Source organism: Littorina saxatilis, linkage group LG7, assembly GCF_037325665.1.
Source record: "Littorina saxatilis isolate snail1 linkage group LG7, US_GU_Lsax_2.0, whole genome shotgun sequence".
Taxonomy (NCBI): domain Eukaryota; kingdom Metazoa; phylum Mollusca; class Gastropoda; order Littorinimorpha; family Littorinidae; genus Littorina; species Littorina saxatilis.
This window is the reverse complement of record NC_090251.1, coordinates 29,832,789-29,852,137: the sequence shown is the minus strand read 5'-3', so window position 1 is coordinate 29,852,137 and position 19,349 is coordinate 29,832,789. Positions and strand designations below refer to the sequence as shown.

The 19,349-nt window shown below is 43.9% G+C and overlaps 1 protein-coding gene and 1 long non-coding RNA gene across 3 annotated transcripts in view; one reads left to right on the top strand and one right to left on the bottom strand.

Moving 5' to 3' along the window:
* The window catches only part of LOC138971134 (cilia- and flagella-associated protein 44-like), a 236,935-nt gene that overhangs the window by 107,593 nt on the left and 109,993 nt on the right, over positions 1-19,349 (bottom strand). The window contains exons 24-27 of one of the 2 annotated variants that reach the window (XM_070343764.1): positions 12,125-12,268; positions 11,448-11,576; positions 10,993-11,186; positions 4,559-5,898 (exon numbers count right to left, since the gene is read on the bottom strand). The exons of the other annotated variant lie outside the window; for it this stretch is intronic. Coding sequence (XP_070199865.1) covers positions 5,637-5,898; positions 10,993-11,186; positions 11,448-11,576; positions 12,125-12,268 — 729 coding nt within the window. The 3' untranslated portion in view covers positions 4,559-5,636. Of the gene's footprint in view, positions 1-4,558; positions 5,899-10,992; positions 11,187-11,447; positions 11,577-12,124; positions 12,269-19,349 lie in introns of those variants that run through there. 2 annotated transcript variants of the gene reach the window in all.
* Positions 13,110-19,349, top strand: part of LOC138971119 (uncharacterized) — a 14,505-nt gene continuing 8,265 nt past the window's right edge. Inside the window, exons 1-2 of the long non-coding RNA XR_011457171.1 lie at positions 13,110-13,345; positions 14,560-14,660. This is a non-coding gene — a long non-coding RNA (uncharacterized lncRNA). The remainder of the gene's footprint in view (positions 13,346-14,559; positions 14,661-19,349) is intronic.

The window sequence follows — 19,349 nt, the reverse complement described above, 5'->3', positions numbered from 1 at the left end:
AGAAGAAGAAATCAAGTGAGGACGAAGATCTGATCAGAGACCTGACTAACTTCACTAAGACAAAGAGTAGGAGAGTTTCTAATGAAATCAACGAGCCGAGCCAAAGTATTAGTATTTACTTCATGTATTTCGGGTTTACATATTTACTCCACAATCCACAATCCACTTCCAAACATGCCTCTTATACAGTTAGAAATGTAGTTAAATATAGTTTTTGATCATGAACAAGCAGAAATTCAAGTGAATCATGTCAAGAAAATCACCATTATCCTTGTTTTCCCCAATAACAGAGGATCTGCAACAGTGTGGGTTTTCTCGGACATTTACATTATCAAGGGTGTATTAGGGTATGAATGACAGCTCATACTGTCTGTAAAGAGGCGGTATACCCCGAGTTTGCCGAAACTACAATAGGGGAAAAGGGAACATAACAACTCTATGATGGGGAGAGGGGTCATGTATATATTTGTGTGTGTGGGGGGGGGGGAGAGAACAGGAATCAGTGGCAAAATACCGGACAAACAAAAATTGCCTGCATAAACGAGTAAATTGTTGTTGTTTTTGCTCAAATAAAGCAAAAATCATTCGTGAGAGTCTCAACCAGAGAATAAAAAATTTGCGTGAGAGTCTCACCCTACCGAGCGTGAGAGTATCAACCGGCAATTTGTAGGGTTGCTACGCGATTTCTTGACATGTAATCGAATTGCAACTTTTCAAAGACCAAAAAGTACACTCATGTTTCAAGAATTGATTAATCTTGACTTTCCCGTTGACTATAATCTTTTACTTGCATTAAATATTCCATAATAACAATGAAAAGTCAACATTTTGGCGCAGAACGCTTGAAATGTGTCAATATTCTCTGCTCCCCTTTTACAAGTGCATTTAAATAATAAAATAATTCTGGAATATGGTACGCATACTTCTTATGCTAAAGTGCAAACAACAATAATACGATAAAATGTCTTTTTGTGAAAGTTATGATGCAATTTGTGGAGCAACTCACCTCGCTTTGCCGCCGCGTGAGAGCTGAAATGGATTAAACCGGAGCGTGGGTAGTTTCTTCGTATCAACCGGTTATACGGTGTGAATTAGGAGCCTTTGCAATTTTATGACCCGTCTGAAAGAAGTGATTGACTGGACACTGTCAAGTGCTCTTAAAGAAGCGATCAGACCCGTGAGAATCACACTGTGAAATGTGACAAGAGGTTGACGGAAGTCTGGCAACCAGATGTTAGAGGGAAAAAATAACTCACTGAAAAGGTGAGATCGCACGTGTCGGACAGATGAAGGTTAGAAAAAAAGGGACCTTCGTGTCATGGATAACACTGGAAATATAACGTGGAAAACCTGTAATTATAGGTGCTGGAGTTTTAAATTCAACTTGATCGCACATGTCGCACTCAATTGTCTCTCTCGATCACTGCTTTCTTATTACCCTTGCAAGTTGAAACCACCCATCCCTCTCTTGCTTGATGGCAACTTTAAAGTTCTCCTTTTTCCCAACCGTTTTGTCCCAGCATATAACCACTTCATGTCCCTAAAAGGCACTAGTTTCTGTGAGGACGTTAAGCTTAAGTTAACAAACCAACCAACCGTTTTAATACTACCCATGTATCATGTATGTTTCTGAACATTTTGTTTTTATTTGGTATTGCTTCATTTTTCTTTTTTTCATTTACAATGTATACTGTTCAAAAAAAGAAACGCATAGCTTGTAATATTTGGTTAATTTAGTTATATGGCTACAAGGATATCCACCAAACTGCAGAAAATGTTTATCTGGTCGTCGACCTTTCGTCCATTGCCACAAGTGAGCTCTGCACGTGACGCATGCGTTATCAGTGGCTACAATGTCAAAATTGGTCATTTGGCGCTGGCATGACCACTCGTCATGCTTCAGTGTAATCTCGTGAAACTCGGGGAATATTGAGCTCAAACCATGTCTTCCAAAACCCATAAAAGCGGATTGTTCGCCACAAAGAAATCAGACGACAATTCAGCGACGAAAGATGGCCCGATTGAGCAGAGAAGACCGCCAAATTGCATTGGGTCGTTTACAAGCAGGCCAAAGTCAAAGTGCAATCGCCAGGCACTTCCACGTGTCCCAGAGCACCATCAGTAGACTGTGGGTCAGGTTTCAAGCCACTGGCTCCGTTGCTGACTTGCCACGAGCGGGAAGACCAAGGGCGACAACTGCTGCTCACGACCGCTTCATACGGCTCCGCCACCTCCGGAATCGTTTCCTGTCGGCCTCATCTTCTGTCCAGGCTCTCCCCGGGCCACACCGATTATCGGACCAGACCGTGCGGAACCGCCTGCATGAAGCTGGTTTGAGAGCTCGCAGACCTCACAGAGGAGCTGTCCTCACCCGCCGCCATCGCCATAACCGAGTGCAGTGGGGCAACCAGCACCTTCGCTGGACCGTCCGGAATCACTGGAGACACGTGTGGTTCAGCGACGAGTCCTACTTCCTGCTCCAGCGACATGATGGTCGGAGGAGGGTCTACCGGAGAGTAAACGAACGTTACGCGCCCAACTGTGTGGATGAGGCACCCGTTCATGGTGGTGGAGGCGTCATGGTGTGGGGGGCGATCAATACCGCTGGAAGGAGCACCCTGGTGCACGTCCAAGGGCGCACAACTGCCCAGCGATACGTGGAGGAAATTCTGCGCCCACACGCCCTTCCTCTTCTGGCTGACCAGGATGCCATATTCCAGCAGGACAACGCTCGCCCGCACACAGCACGACTCACCACCCAGTTCCTCACCGACCACCATGTCCAGGTGCTTCCCTGGCCATCCATGTCGCCAGACATGAACCCGATAGAACACCTCTGGGATGAATTGGACAGACGTGTGCGCAGGCGAGAAGAAGCGCCGGCAAATCACCGCGATCTACTGCAGGCACTTCAGGAGGAGTGGGACACCATCCCACAGCAAGATATCCGGCATCTGATCCAGTCCATGCCCAGAAGGTGCTGGGCAGTTGTTGCTGCTCAAGGCAGTCACACCCCCTACTGACTTGACAGCCTCGGCACCCAATCGTATTGATTGACTGATTGATTTGAAGATTCAAATGAACTGTGTGTGCATTCAACTGTGTCCATACCAAATTTCAAACAAATAATGTAAATATTGGATTTTCTGTTAATTGTTTTGAAAAATAAAACAAATTTGGCAAGTAGCAACTATGCGTTTCTTTTTTTGAACAGTATATAATCTGTGAAAAAAAGGCCAAAATCAAATAACTTTTAGTTTCATATGACAAGGTGTAGTGTATTTAACAAAAAAAAGTTCGATTGTAGTGATTGCTTCCATTTTCTGTGCACCTCCCACCTCTACACATACACTTGATAGTCTTCAACTTCGACCTACGGCGATCGGTGGATAATTGAGACAGTACTAGCTCCGAGGAGCTTTCCAGGTTACCGAAAGACTTTGATTTTGATAACAATGTTGAAAAGGCTGTGAGCCCTTTTATCCTCAAGGAGAGAGACGGACACCGACCCCTTTGACGCTTTGGAGCGTGTCAAAGTTCATTGCATCCTGATCACCATATGAAACGTTTATCGCTTATTGTAGTTGTTGTGTATAAATCATAGTAGTGGGAATAAGGTGACGCGCTAGTGTGAGTTTGTGTGTGAGTGTGTGTGAGTGTGTGTGTGTGTGTGGTTTGTGTGTGTGTGTGTGTGTGTGTGTGTGTGAATGTGTGTGTGTGTGTGTGTGTGTGTGTGTGTGTGTGTGTGTGTGTGTGTGTTTCGTATATATATATATATAGCAGTAACGGATGTTTTTTGTGTTTGGACAATTACAAACATTTAATTCTTGTACACAGATTAAAGACAGTTTCCCTTCCAGACTGTTCCAGGTCAAATGTCTTAATGATGCAAATACAAATAAAATACCCCCAAACTGTTCTGAAACGATCAATGTTCGTTTGAAATACTTCATTTCTTATGGAAGGAATACACATTGGCACACAGTCTTTTGTTGTCTTGGCTTGCGGCCTAAATCTGACACAACAAGGCTCGAAGAAGGGACATAATGCTTTATTTCATATATTAAAAGGAAATAGTGTCAACACTCAGTTGGCAGTAGGCCAGAGACATAGTAGGCAGTGGAAAGTTACTAAAAAGTGACTTAAGTTGAAAAGATGTGTATTTCTACTCCAGACATTATGGAGGCTCGATCTGGTGTCACTAATATCAATGTGCTGTCTTTGCTTTGTTTAGCGACCAGCATCAAAGATGCGCATAGAGGACTGCCTGGGAAAAGAGGACCACCAGGACAAAGAATGAAATCGATTGAATATGCTGTGCTGTTGCCCTACTAAGCTGCGTGCATTTTTAATTTCTCCGCAACATAATATGCATTTTTTTGTTATGAAATAACATTGTTGATCGTATCTTGAGTTTATGGTGTTACATCTAATAGTCCTTATGATCTGTGACTGAGTGTGAAAGTTGGTGTGTGTGTGTGTGGATAAATTTACCAAAACCTACATTCACTCTCAACGTTGCATTCACGTCGAAATCAAACCAAACCACAACCAAAAATTCACGTTGTGTCGACGTGTAATTCACGTCAATTTTATCACGAAAAATGCACCAAAACTCAACTTTTACGTTGTGTCAACGTAGAATTCACGTAATTCTTGACCTAAAATTTGACCTAAAATTTACGTTCCATTCACGTGGACATTACGTAAAAATGCAACGCAATTTCAACCAAACCACAACCACAACCAAAAATTCACAACGTAGAATTCACGTAATGTTTTTACAAACAATCCACCTCCACCAATAATTCACGTTGCATTCACGTTGGTGTCACGTAAAATGCAACGTTGTTTTCCAACGTTATTCCCGCGTGATTTCGTCCATACAAATCTACGTAAATAAACGTTGAAACGCAACGTAAACCCAACGTGAATATAACGTGAATACAACGTAAAATTGTTTGCTGGGTTCATCCTAAAGTATTCACTAGTTGAAGCTGAGCAACAACAGCTGAGCGAATAGATTCCTTTCAAATACTGATTGATACACACGGTTTCTATCAAACCACAGAAGATCTTCCCTCACGAACGGAACTCTAAATACCCTATCACTACGCCGGCAAAGAGGAACTTACATTCATAAACCTATCAAAGACCTCACAGATTAAACTCTGAATATTCCAAGTCCTATCACACTGGAACAGAGGAGCTTTCAATTTCATAAACTTATTTTCAAAGTTTTCATCCACCATCGGCGAACCGTTTCAAAGTTCTATACATACTCCAAAATCTACCGTTTGAAACGAATCTTAATGACAAACGATAGCGACTGAACAAACCTCTTCTTGACCCTGTATTCCAAAGTGACATCTCTGACGTTAAAAGCTAAACAAGTTGGAGAAGATGTCATATTGCGAAACAGAGCGTCACGTAAACAATGTATCACTTCTCTCAGGAACTGACACACACATTCAAAAAAGAAGTCCGTCTCGGTGACCTCTTCATACAAGCAGAAGAAAATGAATGGTAAGGTCACCGCCAGGCTGTGCATGTATCGGTGTCGGATGTCATGGATGATTTCAAAATGTTGATCCACCTCAGTCTCCAATCAGTACGACTCTTCCTTGCCCCTCCCTTCACGCGTAAGATCCACTGTGATGACCAAAAATAGGGGGTTGTTCCCGGCCTTGCAGGTACTCGATCTCCAGGGTCAGGGCCTTGATGGCTCCCCGTTGGGTGGCCACCACGTCCATCATTTCCTCCATCTCCTTGGAGATCTCCGGCGGGTCCTCTTCGTAGGCCATATTGTGTTTCTTGGCCACTTCATTCAGGTCGTGTTCCAGCACCAAGTGTCGGGCCTTCAGCGCTGCCTCCAAATGCTTGTACTCCGAGTTGATCCTGTATGGGGGAAGAAAAACAAATCAACAACAACACAAATTCAATATTTTTGATTCCCCGACCGACCCTATTAATTCCCTTCCGATCCTAGAACTTTTTTCCCTTTGACTAAATTTATACTCTATAGATTTCAAAACCCCCAAAAGAAGAAAAAAACCTCGATTGTGCAGACTTAACAAGGCCAGATCTTCCTTAAAGGCCCACACCGCCTCGTGAAAACATTGCTATCTCACTCATTCGCCTCGCTATCTCAGATCTGGCCAGGGGGGAGGGGGGGGGGGGCCGGGTAGCTCAGGTGGTAGAGCACTGGACTTGTGATCGAGAGGTCGCTGGTTCGAATCCGGGCCGGGACGGACACGGGTCAACTTTATGTGCAGACCCAGAGACGGTATCCATCTCCCACCCCTGTGTCACCACAATGGCACGTTAAAGATCTTGGTCATTCTACCATAAGTGCAGATGGCTGATACCACCTAAACACGCAAACATCAAAAAGCCGTGAGGGCGTAAAACTCGAATCGTATAAACCAATTCATGTCCAATATAGGCAATTAAGACCTGACGGACAATAATTAAGCCCCTTACAATTTACTACTACTATCTGGCCAGGCTTTTACATGGGATAAAACCACCTTCCCACTTGGTCACATAACAGAAATCAACACCCTGACTGCTTGATGTGTAGTGTTTTATTATTTAAGTTATTGAGACATCCCAGTGCACTAAGGGATTTATAGAGCAAATCGAGAAAATTCATTATTGAACGAAGCGCATAGCGCTGAGTTCAATAATTATTTTCGAGATTTGCTCTATAAATCCCTTAGTGCACTGGGATTGTTTCAATAACGATATTGTCAGTACCGCCATAGAAAAAAGAAGATTCCAAACGCACATTTTGCAATGCGCATTTGAATAGGCATAACTGTGTGGTCAGGTCGTGCACAGTAAAGATCTACTTTTGTGTGGGGTGTCTCAAGTGTGTCGTGCTTTCGTCACACGCATTTTAATTTCTGTTGGTAAATTCCAGTGTAGCGTTAATCTGAACAGTGATGATCTTTCAGAGAGACCTCATTTGAACTCGGAGAAAGGCTCTTCATTATTTGCGATTCGAAACCTCCAGTCGAGCTTCGACGGATTGACTATGCGGAGTGACTCCCCTTGAATTGACTCAAAGCGGGACTCGACGGTTCGCACATTTTCAAAACAAATGTGGCACATTTCTCGTGTTCTATCTTCGCTCATCGGGGAGTCTGATACTAAACATGAACGGTAAGAATGCTCTGAACCCTACACGTATTATATCCCCATCGTTTTTTCGTTCACATTTGCCCAACATGTTAATTTGCTGAGCGGGGTTAATGTCGTCTGCTAGGCTACCTGCCAACCTGGGCAATGGAACGACTGCAGTCTGCACTGAGTCTGTACGCATGAGGCAGGCTGCTAATAAATCTTATATATGGTAAGAACGTTCTGAACCTTACACGTTTTCGATTACGATTGTTCTTGCTTTGAAATAATAATTCTGAAACCATTCATTTACTGAACTGATGTAGTCGTATTTCTGTGTTGTCTGCTACAGAGTCGATCGAGTCAGTCTTCCAAACTGGTCTAGCTGGTACGTTATCGGAATAACACTTGTGTTTTCTGTTAGCCGCTGGGAATTGTATACTAACTCATCATTTGGTAATGTGGATGATAAGCTACATGCCACTAACACGGCATATGAGAAGAATCTATGCAAGTCGGCGAAAATTAGATGAAACACAGCGGCTTCTATTTTTTTAGATCACTGGCACTGGCACAGGCACATGCAATCTGTCAGAAAAAAACCCACTTCTGCTTTAATTGAGAAGCAGGGAATTTATGGTCATTTGGTATTGTGGAGAATATAAGCTACATGTCATTAATTAATTCTGAGGATGAGAGCACAGTCTTGCTTAGGCAAAGGGCGCAAGAATACGCTCTGTGGAAAAGTTAGCGCACTCCAAGAGTGCGCTAACAGTTTTAGCGCATCGCCATTAGCCAATCAACTGGTTCACATCAGTCATGTGACACCAGTACTTACTGATTATTATTATTATTATTATTATTATTATTATTATTTAAGTTATTGAGACATCCCAGTGCACTAAGGGATTTATAGAGCAAATCGAGAAAATTCATTATTGAACGAAGCGCATAGCGCTGAGTTCAATAATTATTTTCGAGATTTGCTCTATAAATCCCTTAGTGCACTGGGATTGTTTCAATAACGATATTGTCAGTACCGCCAGAGAAAAAAGAAGATTCAAAACGCACATTTTGCAACGCGCATTTGGATAGGCGTAACTGTGTGGTCAGGTTTGTGTCACTGACTGGATCTACTTTTGTGTGGGCTGTCTCAAGTGTGTCGTGCTTTCGTCACACGCAAACTCTTGTTTTAATTTCTGTTGGTAAATTCCAGTGTAGCGTTAAGCTAAAAAGTGATGATCTTTCATAGAGACCTCATTTAAACTCGGAGAAAGGACTGTGCTCTTGGTTTCGAAACCTGCATCGAGCTTCGACAGATTGACTGTGCAGAGTTTTGCCCCTTGCCACGGTCGACGGAAAGCACACTGGTTTCCAAAATAAATGTGGCATGTTTCTCGTGGGTATCTTCACTCATCGGGGAGTCTGGTACTACATATGAACGGTAAGAATGCTCTGAACCCTACACGTATTATATTCCCATCGTTTTTTCGTTCACATTTGCCCAACATGTTAATTTGCTGAGCGGGGTTTATGTCGTCTGCTAGGACAATCAAACCACTGCATGCAGTCTGCACTGCCACTGAGTCTGCACGCACGAGGCACGCTGGTAATAAGTCTTATATATGGTAAGAACGTTCTGAACCCTACACGTTTTCGATTACGATTGTTCTTGCCTTGAAATAATAATTCGGAAACCATTCATTTATTGAACTGATGCAGTCGTATTTCAGTGTAGTCAGTGCGGCTACGTATGACAGAGTCGATCGAGTCAGTCTTCCAAACTGGTCTAGCTGGTACGTTATCGGAATAACACTTGTGTTTTCTGCTAGCGGGTGGGAATTTTATATTAACTCATCATTTGGTAATGTGGATGATAAGCTACATGCCACTAACACGGCATATGAGAAGAATCTATGCAAGTCGGCGAGAATTAGATGAAACACAGCGGCTTCTATTTTTTAGATCAGTGGCAGCCGCACTGTGGCACAGGCACATGCAATCTGTCAGAAAAAAAACCCCACTTCTGCTTTAATTGAGAAGCAGGGAATTTATGGTCATTTGGTATTGTGGAGAATATAAGCTACATGTCAGTAATTAATTCTGATAATGAGAGCACAGTCTTGCTTAGGCAAAGGGCGTAAGAATACGCTCTGTGGAAAAGTTAGCGCACTCCAAGAGTGCGCTAACAGTTTTAGCGCATCGCCATTAGCCAATCAACTGGTTCACATCAGTCATGTGACACCAGTACTTACTGACAATTATTATTATTATTATTATTATTATTATTATTGTTGAATTGTTTCTTGTATTGTTTTTGCTCTCCCTCACCCCTCAACTCCCTTTTCTGTACATAGTCTGATTTCTTTTTGTTTTAGTTCCTTTTATTTGGTGTTGAATGAAATGTGTTTTTACTGTGTTTTTTAATTTTCCATGTACCCTCACGGGGTTTTATTGGAATAAAAACTTGCCTCGCCTTGTTAGTTTGATTTTTTTCTCTCTATCAAACCAACTTTTGTAAAAGGCACTTTACACAATTAATTCTTAAAAAAAAAACATTGTAGACAGAGAGCAGCCAGTCTGTTTATGTTTGGTTTGTGACGAAGTGGCGGGATGGTTGTTTCCCATGTAAAAGCCTGACCAGATCTGAGACAATGAGGCGAACGCTTTTCACGGGGCGGAGTGGGCCTTGGTACTGTTCCTCACGCATTTATATGCATATATTATATCACTGGAATGACCAAACTGGGGTCGTTGACGTTCTGCATCCCGAGTTTGATTTCCTTTATTGTAGAGCTCCTGATCGAAACAGTTTTGGGACCACACGAGTCAAAGAACCACGCCAACGAAACACAAACCACACACCACAAATCCTTTCAGACCCCCCCCCCTCCGCCACGCTCACCCCACACGCCCAGCACAGACCTGAGGCCATATTGTTGAGGCTCTTGGTCTGGAGGTGTTTGACCTCGTTCCGTTTGTGATGGGGCTCCTAGTCACAGCATGCAGTTTATATTACAGTCGAACTTGTCTAAAGAGACCACCCAAGGGACTGAGCAAAAGTGGTCTCTTTAGACAGGTGGTCTTTATGGACATGATTTATATAGTCGTTATAACCGTCGGGGATCCCTTGGGGTGGTCTTAATGTGCAGGTAGTCTTAATGGACAGGTGGTCTCCAGGGCAGGTTCGAATGAACATACGACGTAAAGGCCTTCCTGAAGACTTCGTGGAGTTTTTTTTGGCCAAACATCCAGTGCCAAAGCTGCATGGAGTAGTCTTCGCGAAGCTTCAAAGCTAAGTTTTTAAGTACAGGTACACTTCCTGAGGCTGTGGATGTTGATTTTCTTGAGGTGTTTGACCTCGTTCTGCTTCTGGAGGAGCTCCCAGTGACAGCATTTTAAACACGACGTAAAGAACATCACGCAATTAACCTTCGCCCGACATCGTGGGGCCGTGTGGCCCCAGAGGGGTGTTTAATTGCAAATATTTCTGGAACGATTCCAATTTGTTTAATGAGCTTTTAGAAATGCCTCAACCACCTAAACATCTGTAATGTCCTAATAGATCATTACATTTCATTGAAAACTAATTAAGAACAAATAGCTGAAGAGAAACCAAAAGTCATATATTCTGTTTAGAGTATGGGGCCGCATGGCCCCACGAAGTCTGCGGAGGGGTATGCATGCCGCTTTCCCTTCTTTGAGAAGTATGGGGCAGCACGGCCCCACGATTTCTGCGGAGGGGTATGCATGTTTTCCCTTCTTTGAGAAGTATGGGGCCGTACGGCCCCACGATGTCTTCCGCGTGTAGTCAATAACGAAGTCGGGCGAAGGTTAAAGCTAAGTTTCCGAGTACGGGTACACTACCTGAGGCTGCCGCTGTTGTTTTTCCTGAGGCATTTGAGCTGGTTCTTCTTCTGGAGGAGCTCCTTGTCGCAGCCGATCTGGTACCTGAGGAGGCGTGACCTGACGTCCTCCACATGGACGACTGCCGCCACCGTCTCCACCTCCTCCAGGTCAACCACCTTGCCGAACTTGCTCCTCATCTCCTTCTCGGTCAGCTGCCCACAATACACATGCATAAAAACATTCTTTCTTTTCGTGTCATACGCATTATAAATGATTGTGTGATCCTATATATAGGGTCACGAGTTCGAATCCAGGCCCAGACGGACACGGGTAAACTTTACGTGCAGACTCAGAGACGGTATCCATGTCCCATGCCCGTTTCACCTCAGCGGCATGCAAATGTTATGTACTGTTTTGTACTATACGGTGTTGTATTGCATTGTTTTGTATTGAATCATACAGATAAATCGCACCTGGTTCATCTTTTCCAGCCTGTTCAGGAAGTGCCTCCTCTCGTACTGTAAATGCACGTGCAGCTTACGTCTCTGTATCGTCATCTTCTTCTGCTCATTTTTCTCCACCTTCAGCTCGCTGATTCGTTTCTGAAGACACAGTTTTAGCCATTTAGATTGTCTATTATATAGCTCAGTTGGCAAAACAAACGTGTCCACGCACCCATACAGGGGCGGATCAGTTGCTTTGTAAGGGTGGGGGGGGTGGGGGGTGCACTTTGGATCGAAAGTGAATGTGATGGGCGCGAAGCGCCCGAATTTGCTAGGGGGGTCCGGGGGCATGTCCCCCCGGAAAATTTTTTGGCCCAAAGAAGCAAAATGGTGCCATCTGGTGCCATTTGAACTTAGAAATGGTCATAAAATCAGCTTTCCAATTTTAATTTTTATTTTTTTTGCTGGAGGGGGTTGCACCTGCACCTTGTGCACCCCCCCCCCTCGTCCGCCCCTGCCATACGGAAGAGAAGCGACCATGGCGAAAATGAATGTTGAGCTCCGATGGATACACACACAGACACACAGAGACACAGAGACACAGACACAGACACAGACACAGACACACACACACACACTCACTCTCAACACTCACCCCACCCAAACCCACCCCTAACCCGCCACAACACACACAACCACAGACCTACCTGAAGCCGAATCACTTCAGTTTTGTCGATGAGCAGCTCATCAGTGATGCTCCTGAACTCTCCGTCCCGACCCACGCACTGGATCTGGTGCAGCTGGATCGTACACAGTACATCCAGGTTGTTCACTCTCTTCTGTTTCTCCAGCTGCAAACACAGAGATTGCACCATCTTATATTCCGTCACGCTCATAAGAAAAATACCTAACTCAGTGTTCAGCATTTCTGAAGTAAGACTACAGGGGAAGCTACTGGAAGGGTATCTATCATGTGTTAAAGAGTACAAACTCTCAGACCATCGGAAACCATTGCCACGGTAACGTAAGCAAAATTGCCGATCTCGTTTTATGAGTTAGGCAGTTTTTCTTTTTGATACAGGAAGACTTGTTTGGAAACTGAGTCATTCTCCAAAGCTGGTGAATTCTTAGGTCGGTCACTTAAAACGACATTTTTACAGAAGCAAATGTGGTTAGACCTTTCCCCCTGTTTATGTGGATACAGATATGTTTGAAGAAGCACCCACAGCAAAATGAATGAACATATTTGTATTTTGATATTAAATATAGTGTAATAATGTCAGTAAATCAACAAAAATGGCGTCAGAAAAATGGGAACAGGCTCGGTACATATATTGGAAGCTACGGTCCATTGACACGATAAATTCATTATGCATGATTTGTTAAAAAAGTCACTTTGTGAAACGATAAAGGTTCATTCCTGTGCAATTGTTGTTATTTTCTTTGTGTTTGAGACCCCCAAAAATGAAGTTGAAAACAGCCTTTCGTACGCATCGCATGTTGTCACGCTCACTTAGATTTTTTCGACCTCTGTAACCAAACGAATTTCTTTATAATCACTATTTTTTTTACGATCAAGTCAACAAGTGCAGCTTGAAGATGCAGAAAATGCATTCATTCAACCGAGGACACACTTTGGACGAATTTGATGTCTCAGAGAGTGTTTTGTGTCACACGTGATGGCTTCATTATAAGCTGGCATCAATTCAACTGAATGAAAACATAAATTTTTATGTTTGCACCTTTGTTAATCACCTAGCCATGCAGATGCGTGACGTTTTTTTTCACAATTTGTCGTGAATAATGACGTAATTCATGAAAAAAGAAGGTGTAGTTGACATTTTGGACGGCTGCGTTCGTAACGCCCTCTGCTACCGGCGAGATGCAGACCCCGATTGCTTGAGCACCTGGGAATCTTGCATGACAAGGTTGGTATTATTTTGTTGCTCATTCATTTATAAGCATGTTTGTAAAAAAAAAAAAGAAATTAAAACCACGCAAGTGTGAATTCCATGAAGTTCTTCAGCCCCACCGGGTTTCGCTTGTCAGTCCTGTAATCTCATGAAGTGAGCGTAACGGCATCTTCGGAATCTTGCGATTTAGAATAAAACCTTTTCTTAAAACAAAGGTGTATGGTCACGTAGATTGCTCACTTATGACATTGTATTGCATTCTCAAAAGCGAATATTATGAATTTGATACTTTATCCAGTGACCAAGTTTTGTGCGCACCAGTGACAACAATTAGACGTGTTGTGAATGATGTCTCCGGTAGAAGACTAATTATCCCCCGGAAAATTCCCCCTTGTACATCTGCCCTCTGAACAATTGCCCCTATGACAATTGCCCCCCAGACAAATGCCCCAAACCATGGGCGGACAGTTGCCCCCCCCCCCTCCCCCCGATAACTGCCCCCCGAATACCCCCTCCCTCCCCAGAATCGTGTGTGTGTGTGTTTGTGTTTGTGTGCGCGTGTGTGTATATATGTGTGTGTGTACGTGCGTGCGTGCGTGTGAGTGTATGTGTGTGCGTCTGTGTTTGTTTCTGTGTGTGTTTTTCTGTGTGTGTTTTTCTGTGTGTGTGAGTTTGTGTAAGTGCGTGCGCGTGTGAGTACGTGCGTGCGTGTTTGTGTGTGTGTTTTTGTCTCTGTGTGTCTGTTTGCACGTGCGTGCGTTAAATGTTAACGCGTGCATGCGTGTGTTTTCGAAATGTGTATCTGTGTGCGTGCGTACGTACGTGCGTACGTATGCGTACAGGACGCGGTTCAAGCACCGTTTGGAGAGACCTGCATTTTTGTCTGCTTATTCAGTGACACACAAACCCAAACCTGTGTGTGTGTGTGTGTGTGTGTGTGTGTGTGTGTGTGTGTGTGTGTGTATGTGTGTGTGTGTGTGTGTGTGTGTGTGTGTGTGTGTGTGTGTGTGTGTGTGTGTGTGTGCATCAAACGTTCTTGAAGGAATGGTGAATATAAAACTTAAAGCGTTCATTGTAGATATATTTATAATCATGATAGCAAGAGAAGTGTAAAGCGGTCATGCATAGCATACAAATAAAACACATATAGAATTGCAAGTTAATTTGTTTATATATTTGGACAGTAATAATACAATCCAAAGATTGATACTGTAAACTTTATATTGCAGGTATTGGACAGAAAGCCTGGTGAGGTGCACTTTGTTTCCATGAGTGGCAGATAAAACACATATGGACAGCACTTGCAGTATTAGTTGCCTTTTGCTTTAAGGTGTTACGAGTGTGTTTGAGTTGCGGTTCTTGCTCATGTTTATACTCACTGAGTTACTTCCCTTGGATCTGGATCTAGATCTGGATCTGGATAACCCGCCTGGGTTGGTGGTTTGCGGGTGCGAATGCGTATACGCACGGTTCAGTGTGCTTTCGCGAAAGGGTGTGTCATATGCACGGCTAGAACTAAGATACTTCTTGATTTCAGTAAATAGTTTCATTACATGTCAACTAGTTCGTTTTTAAATGATTTTTTAGAGATCGCCAAATGGTATTGTGTGAATAACATCATTCGATCGATTGTACGCACGGCGCCGTGCTTCTAGTAGCTCAGTCCATTCCTTCTTTCCGGTATGGAAACAGACGTGTTTCTGGCGAAAGAATCGGCGTTTTCAACTCGCCATATCTTCATATTCATTCGGACTAGAACAACGAAATATAAATTTCTTGTAAAAAAAAATCCCGAGCCTTGCGACTCTGGTAGTCATTTTCTTACGCGAAGCGGCCTTTGGTAGGTACGACAGTTTTAGTCACCCAAGTATATATCTAAAACGCACGTGGACGAGTTTTCAATGGCGTATTTGAAGTCTGTGAATGTTGTGATTACAAATCATTTCGGGGCACCCCTCAGTCTATACGTACAGACAAACAAATTGCATTGAACGAAATTTGAGAGGCTGGACTGTAAGTTGTTGTTTTGACTTCTACAAATCTCGCAGGTCTTTTATGCAAAACAGACTCAAAATTGCATTTTTCACGCAAGTGTAGATGACGAGACTATCGAAGGAATGGAATACACTTGCCTACAGATATAATAGACAGATACTTATATCTATGACTTACCCTAGCCCATATGTTAGAATAAAGAACATACTTTGCTCTTTTGAATGATGTATGATTTGGCACTGTACAAAGGATTTTAGACCTGCCCCCGAAGTGATTTTTCCATAAACCCGTCAAAAAGCTCACTCTGTTTTGGCCGTAAAAAGCGCCCAAATGAAGTCAATTTCTAACCTGTGTCGTGTGTTCGAAGGAGTACATCTCAGCGATGCCATTGCCTTGCAACCTCAAAGAAATATATTTTAATAACCCGCTAAATGAACGTTTTTTTAGTGTGAAATAAAAGCCGGAGATTTGCTTCGTTTCTTTGCTGCGACACAAAACCAAAACCAACTATAGATCTGCGGTGACATTATGAGTTCGTTTTCGACATTGCAGTGAAGTTGCGTGGATCTTCGACGATTCCCGTTCGGTTTAATGTGGATAGAGCTTTGATTGAATGTAACTGCTTTGAAAAGTTACAACATGAGTCCTTGGGATCGATGTTTTTCGGTAAACTTCTTCGTATCCTTGACTTTACTTTTGACTTGAACAGATCCAGATCGGCTGGGGCTGTTAATCACCTACACTATCTATATGAAGTTGACTCGACACGGCGAACCGCCGAATCCGTGCCCTCTCGTCGGTCCTACCCCCAAATCCCTTACCAGCCTCAGACCCCACCTCACCATTCTAACCTCACTGGCGCACTATGTGTGATTATCCCTTCCTCATGTGTGTGTGTGTGTGTGTGTGTGTGTTGTTTGTTGTGTGAGTGCGTGCCGGCGGGCGGGCGTGTGTGTGCCCGTGTGTCTTTGTGTCTGTGCATGTCGTCTTGAGTGCGAGAAAGCGAAGTTTTGAGAAATAGTGACAGATAAATAGTTTAAGAAAGGAATCTACTGAGTGAGAGTGGGTGTCCATTACGGCATTGCGAAGCTTTGTTTGTCTGTTTGTTTATGTGTTCGCCGTGTGTGTGTGTGTATGTGTGTCACAGTTGATATGTGTCCATTTGGTGCGTTTGGCTTCATAGTTCCTTCATACGAGTAACTTTGTTAACAGTTCATTATTCGGACACAGATTAACAAGTTATAGAATGTTCGTGTAGAACAGACACTTAGCCACAAAAAACACCTGGTTTTGAAATGAATTATTACCTCGATTCCGTTCAAAGGAGCTTTCCCCAAACACCTTTTTAACAATATCCAATTGATCTATGAAGATATGGGTCCATGCGACCCCGAGGCAGAGGATGCCTGTTTGCGGACAGGGGGAAATTGAGAAGGGGGGGGAGGACCGATACTATAAACCCCAACCTGTGTACACATTGCTAACAGGAACCTGTGCACAAAATGTGTAATGTATCTCACGACAGATTATTTTTTCGGGGAGGGGGGAGGGGGGGGGGGGGGGGGGGGGGCGCGCATTCTTATGATTAGCCTAAGTCGCTTCGCGTCCTCAATTTAGACTTTTGAATTCAAAGTACACCCCTTTTACAAAGTAACTGATTCACCCATGTGTGTCGTGTGTATGTGCGTGTGTCTGTGTGCTTGTCTGTGTGTTTGTGTGATTGTAGTGCGATTCAGAGACACCTACTGGACAGATCTTCATGAAACTCTGTCTCCAGTTGGAAATGTCCTCCCTGTTGTGGATGGTAGGAGCGGGGTTTTGGACAAGGGGGACATTTCCAACTTGAGACGAAGTTTGAGGTAACGTGATGCATTATAACTGAAATACACAATTAGTAGTGCCCCAATATGCAAGTGTGTTCGTATCATCAACTGATAAAAAGTGTGTCCGTAGATTTTGGTTACCACACCGGTGACACTGTGACGGTTCCCCTACGCTTTGTGTTCGGTGCCCTGACCCTTTGTGTTCGGTTCCCACTCGGTTCCCACACGCCAAAATTCGCGGACAAAACATCCATTTATGGTAGTATTACGCAATGTTGCTCTCTGAGAATGGTCTTGTTAGATCTGTGAGTGTTTACACTACATGCCTAGGTGCTGTTGGATTGAAGGTTTTTGATATTTTAGCCGTTATTAGGTAGAATGCCTTCCACTTTACTGCAAAACTGCATAATTCGTAGCATCGGCAAGAAATATCCTACCAAAAAATGCCTGCTTGGAACTGTCGTTGGTCCAGCAAAAAGTTCAACATGTCTGTAGCAGACAGCCCAAGTTTCAAGATTGTAGGGCCATCCAAACAGCCGTAATAATAAAAACAACAAAAGTAGTCAGTGAAATTGGCTGTGTTCGGTCCCCCCACACTTTTGTGACGTAGGCGTGACGGTTCCCATAATTCATTGTGTCGGTCCCCACTTTCTGTGTCGGACCCCACTTTCGACCTAATTTCTCTGTGACGGACCCCACAACCAGCCTATTTTGTGTCGGTCCCCACACCTTCTTGGATTTATGACTTGCCGGTTACTTGTATCATTGTATTCATTCAATCTAATTGTCTCGGAGTTATTTTTCAGCAAAAACCGGCAAGGCAGCACCTTTTGTGATACCAAGTAAGTCAGATGACATCAGTGTGTGTGTGTGTGTGTGTGTGTGTGTGTGTGTGTGTGTGTGTGTGTATGTGTGTGAGAGAGAGAGAGAGAGAGTGAGAGAGAGAGAGAGAGAGAGAGAGAGAGAGAGAGAGAGAGATTGACACCTTTCCAGATCACTCCGGTTATGCGACACTACCGCAAGCGTCACTACCGCGTGTCACACTACGGCGAGTACGACACTACCGCGTGTAACACTACCGCGTGTCACACTACCGCGAGTACGACACTACCGCGAGTATAACACTGCCGCGTGTCACACTACCGCGCGTACCACAACCGCGAGTACCATAACCGTAGAGAGAACGCATGCAAACTTACTTCTTGTGAGTTTGTGTTCTGACGGCTTTGATTGGAAGCAACCCATTCTATATGTATTCTGATAGTGTGTTCTGATCGTTTTGAGTTCTTGGTTAGCATGACAAACATTGAATTAGTGTTCAGAGAACAGACCAGGCCTTTTTGTTTTATATTTCAAGGAAACATTTCAACCTTTGCCTTCAGCCATGGAAGTCATAAAATGACACGCGGTAATGTTATACTCGCGGTAGTGTGACACGCGGTAGTGTTATACTCGCGGTAGTGTCGTACTCGCGGTAGTGTCGTACTCGCGGTAAGTTCTGTTTCCGTACCCGCGACAGCGGCAGCGACAAAAGAAAACGCGCGCAAACGCGTGACGTGTTTCCATACTTGCGTTTTAAACATGCGGTAAAATCTGTAAACTCCCGCGTTGCCGCGCGACAACGCGAAAAAATCGCTCCAGGACCCTTTCAAAAAAATCGCGTCGCTTGCCGCTTGTCGCGCCGCGTAACACTCCTGGTCATTTTCTTTGTGCTTGATTTTCGTCGCACCGCTGGAAAAACTCTGTCGCGGGTACGGAAACACAACTTTAGTGTGAGACGCGGTAGTGGTACTCGCGGTAGTGACGCTCGCGGTAGTGACCAGCACCCGATCACTCCACATAAACGCTGGTTCTGGTTGCATTGTGCCGCTGACATACAGCTAATAGGATTTTTACACCCCCGGTATAGGGGTGTGTATAGGTTTCACTCGATGTGTTTGTGTTCGCAAGTAGATCTCAAGAATGAACGGACCGATCGTCACCAAACTTGGTGAACAGGTTCTATACATTCCTGAGACGGTCCTTACAAAAATTGGGACCAGTCAAACACACGGTTAGGGAGTTATTGGTACATGGTGGATTAAAATTATACAAGGCCTGGTATAGACGGACACCCCCGTTGGTCAAAGGGAAATAACCATTCTCACTGCCACCAACTGAGAAGGTTATTTCCCTTTGACGGGGGTGTAGTTCCTATCGGA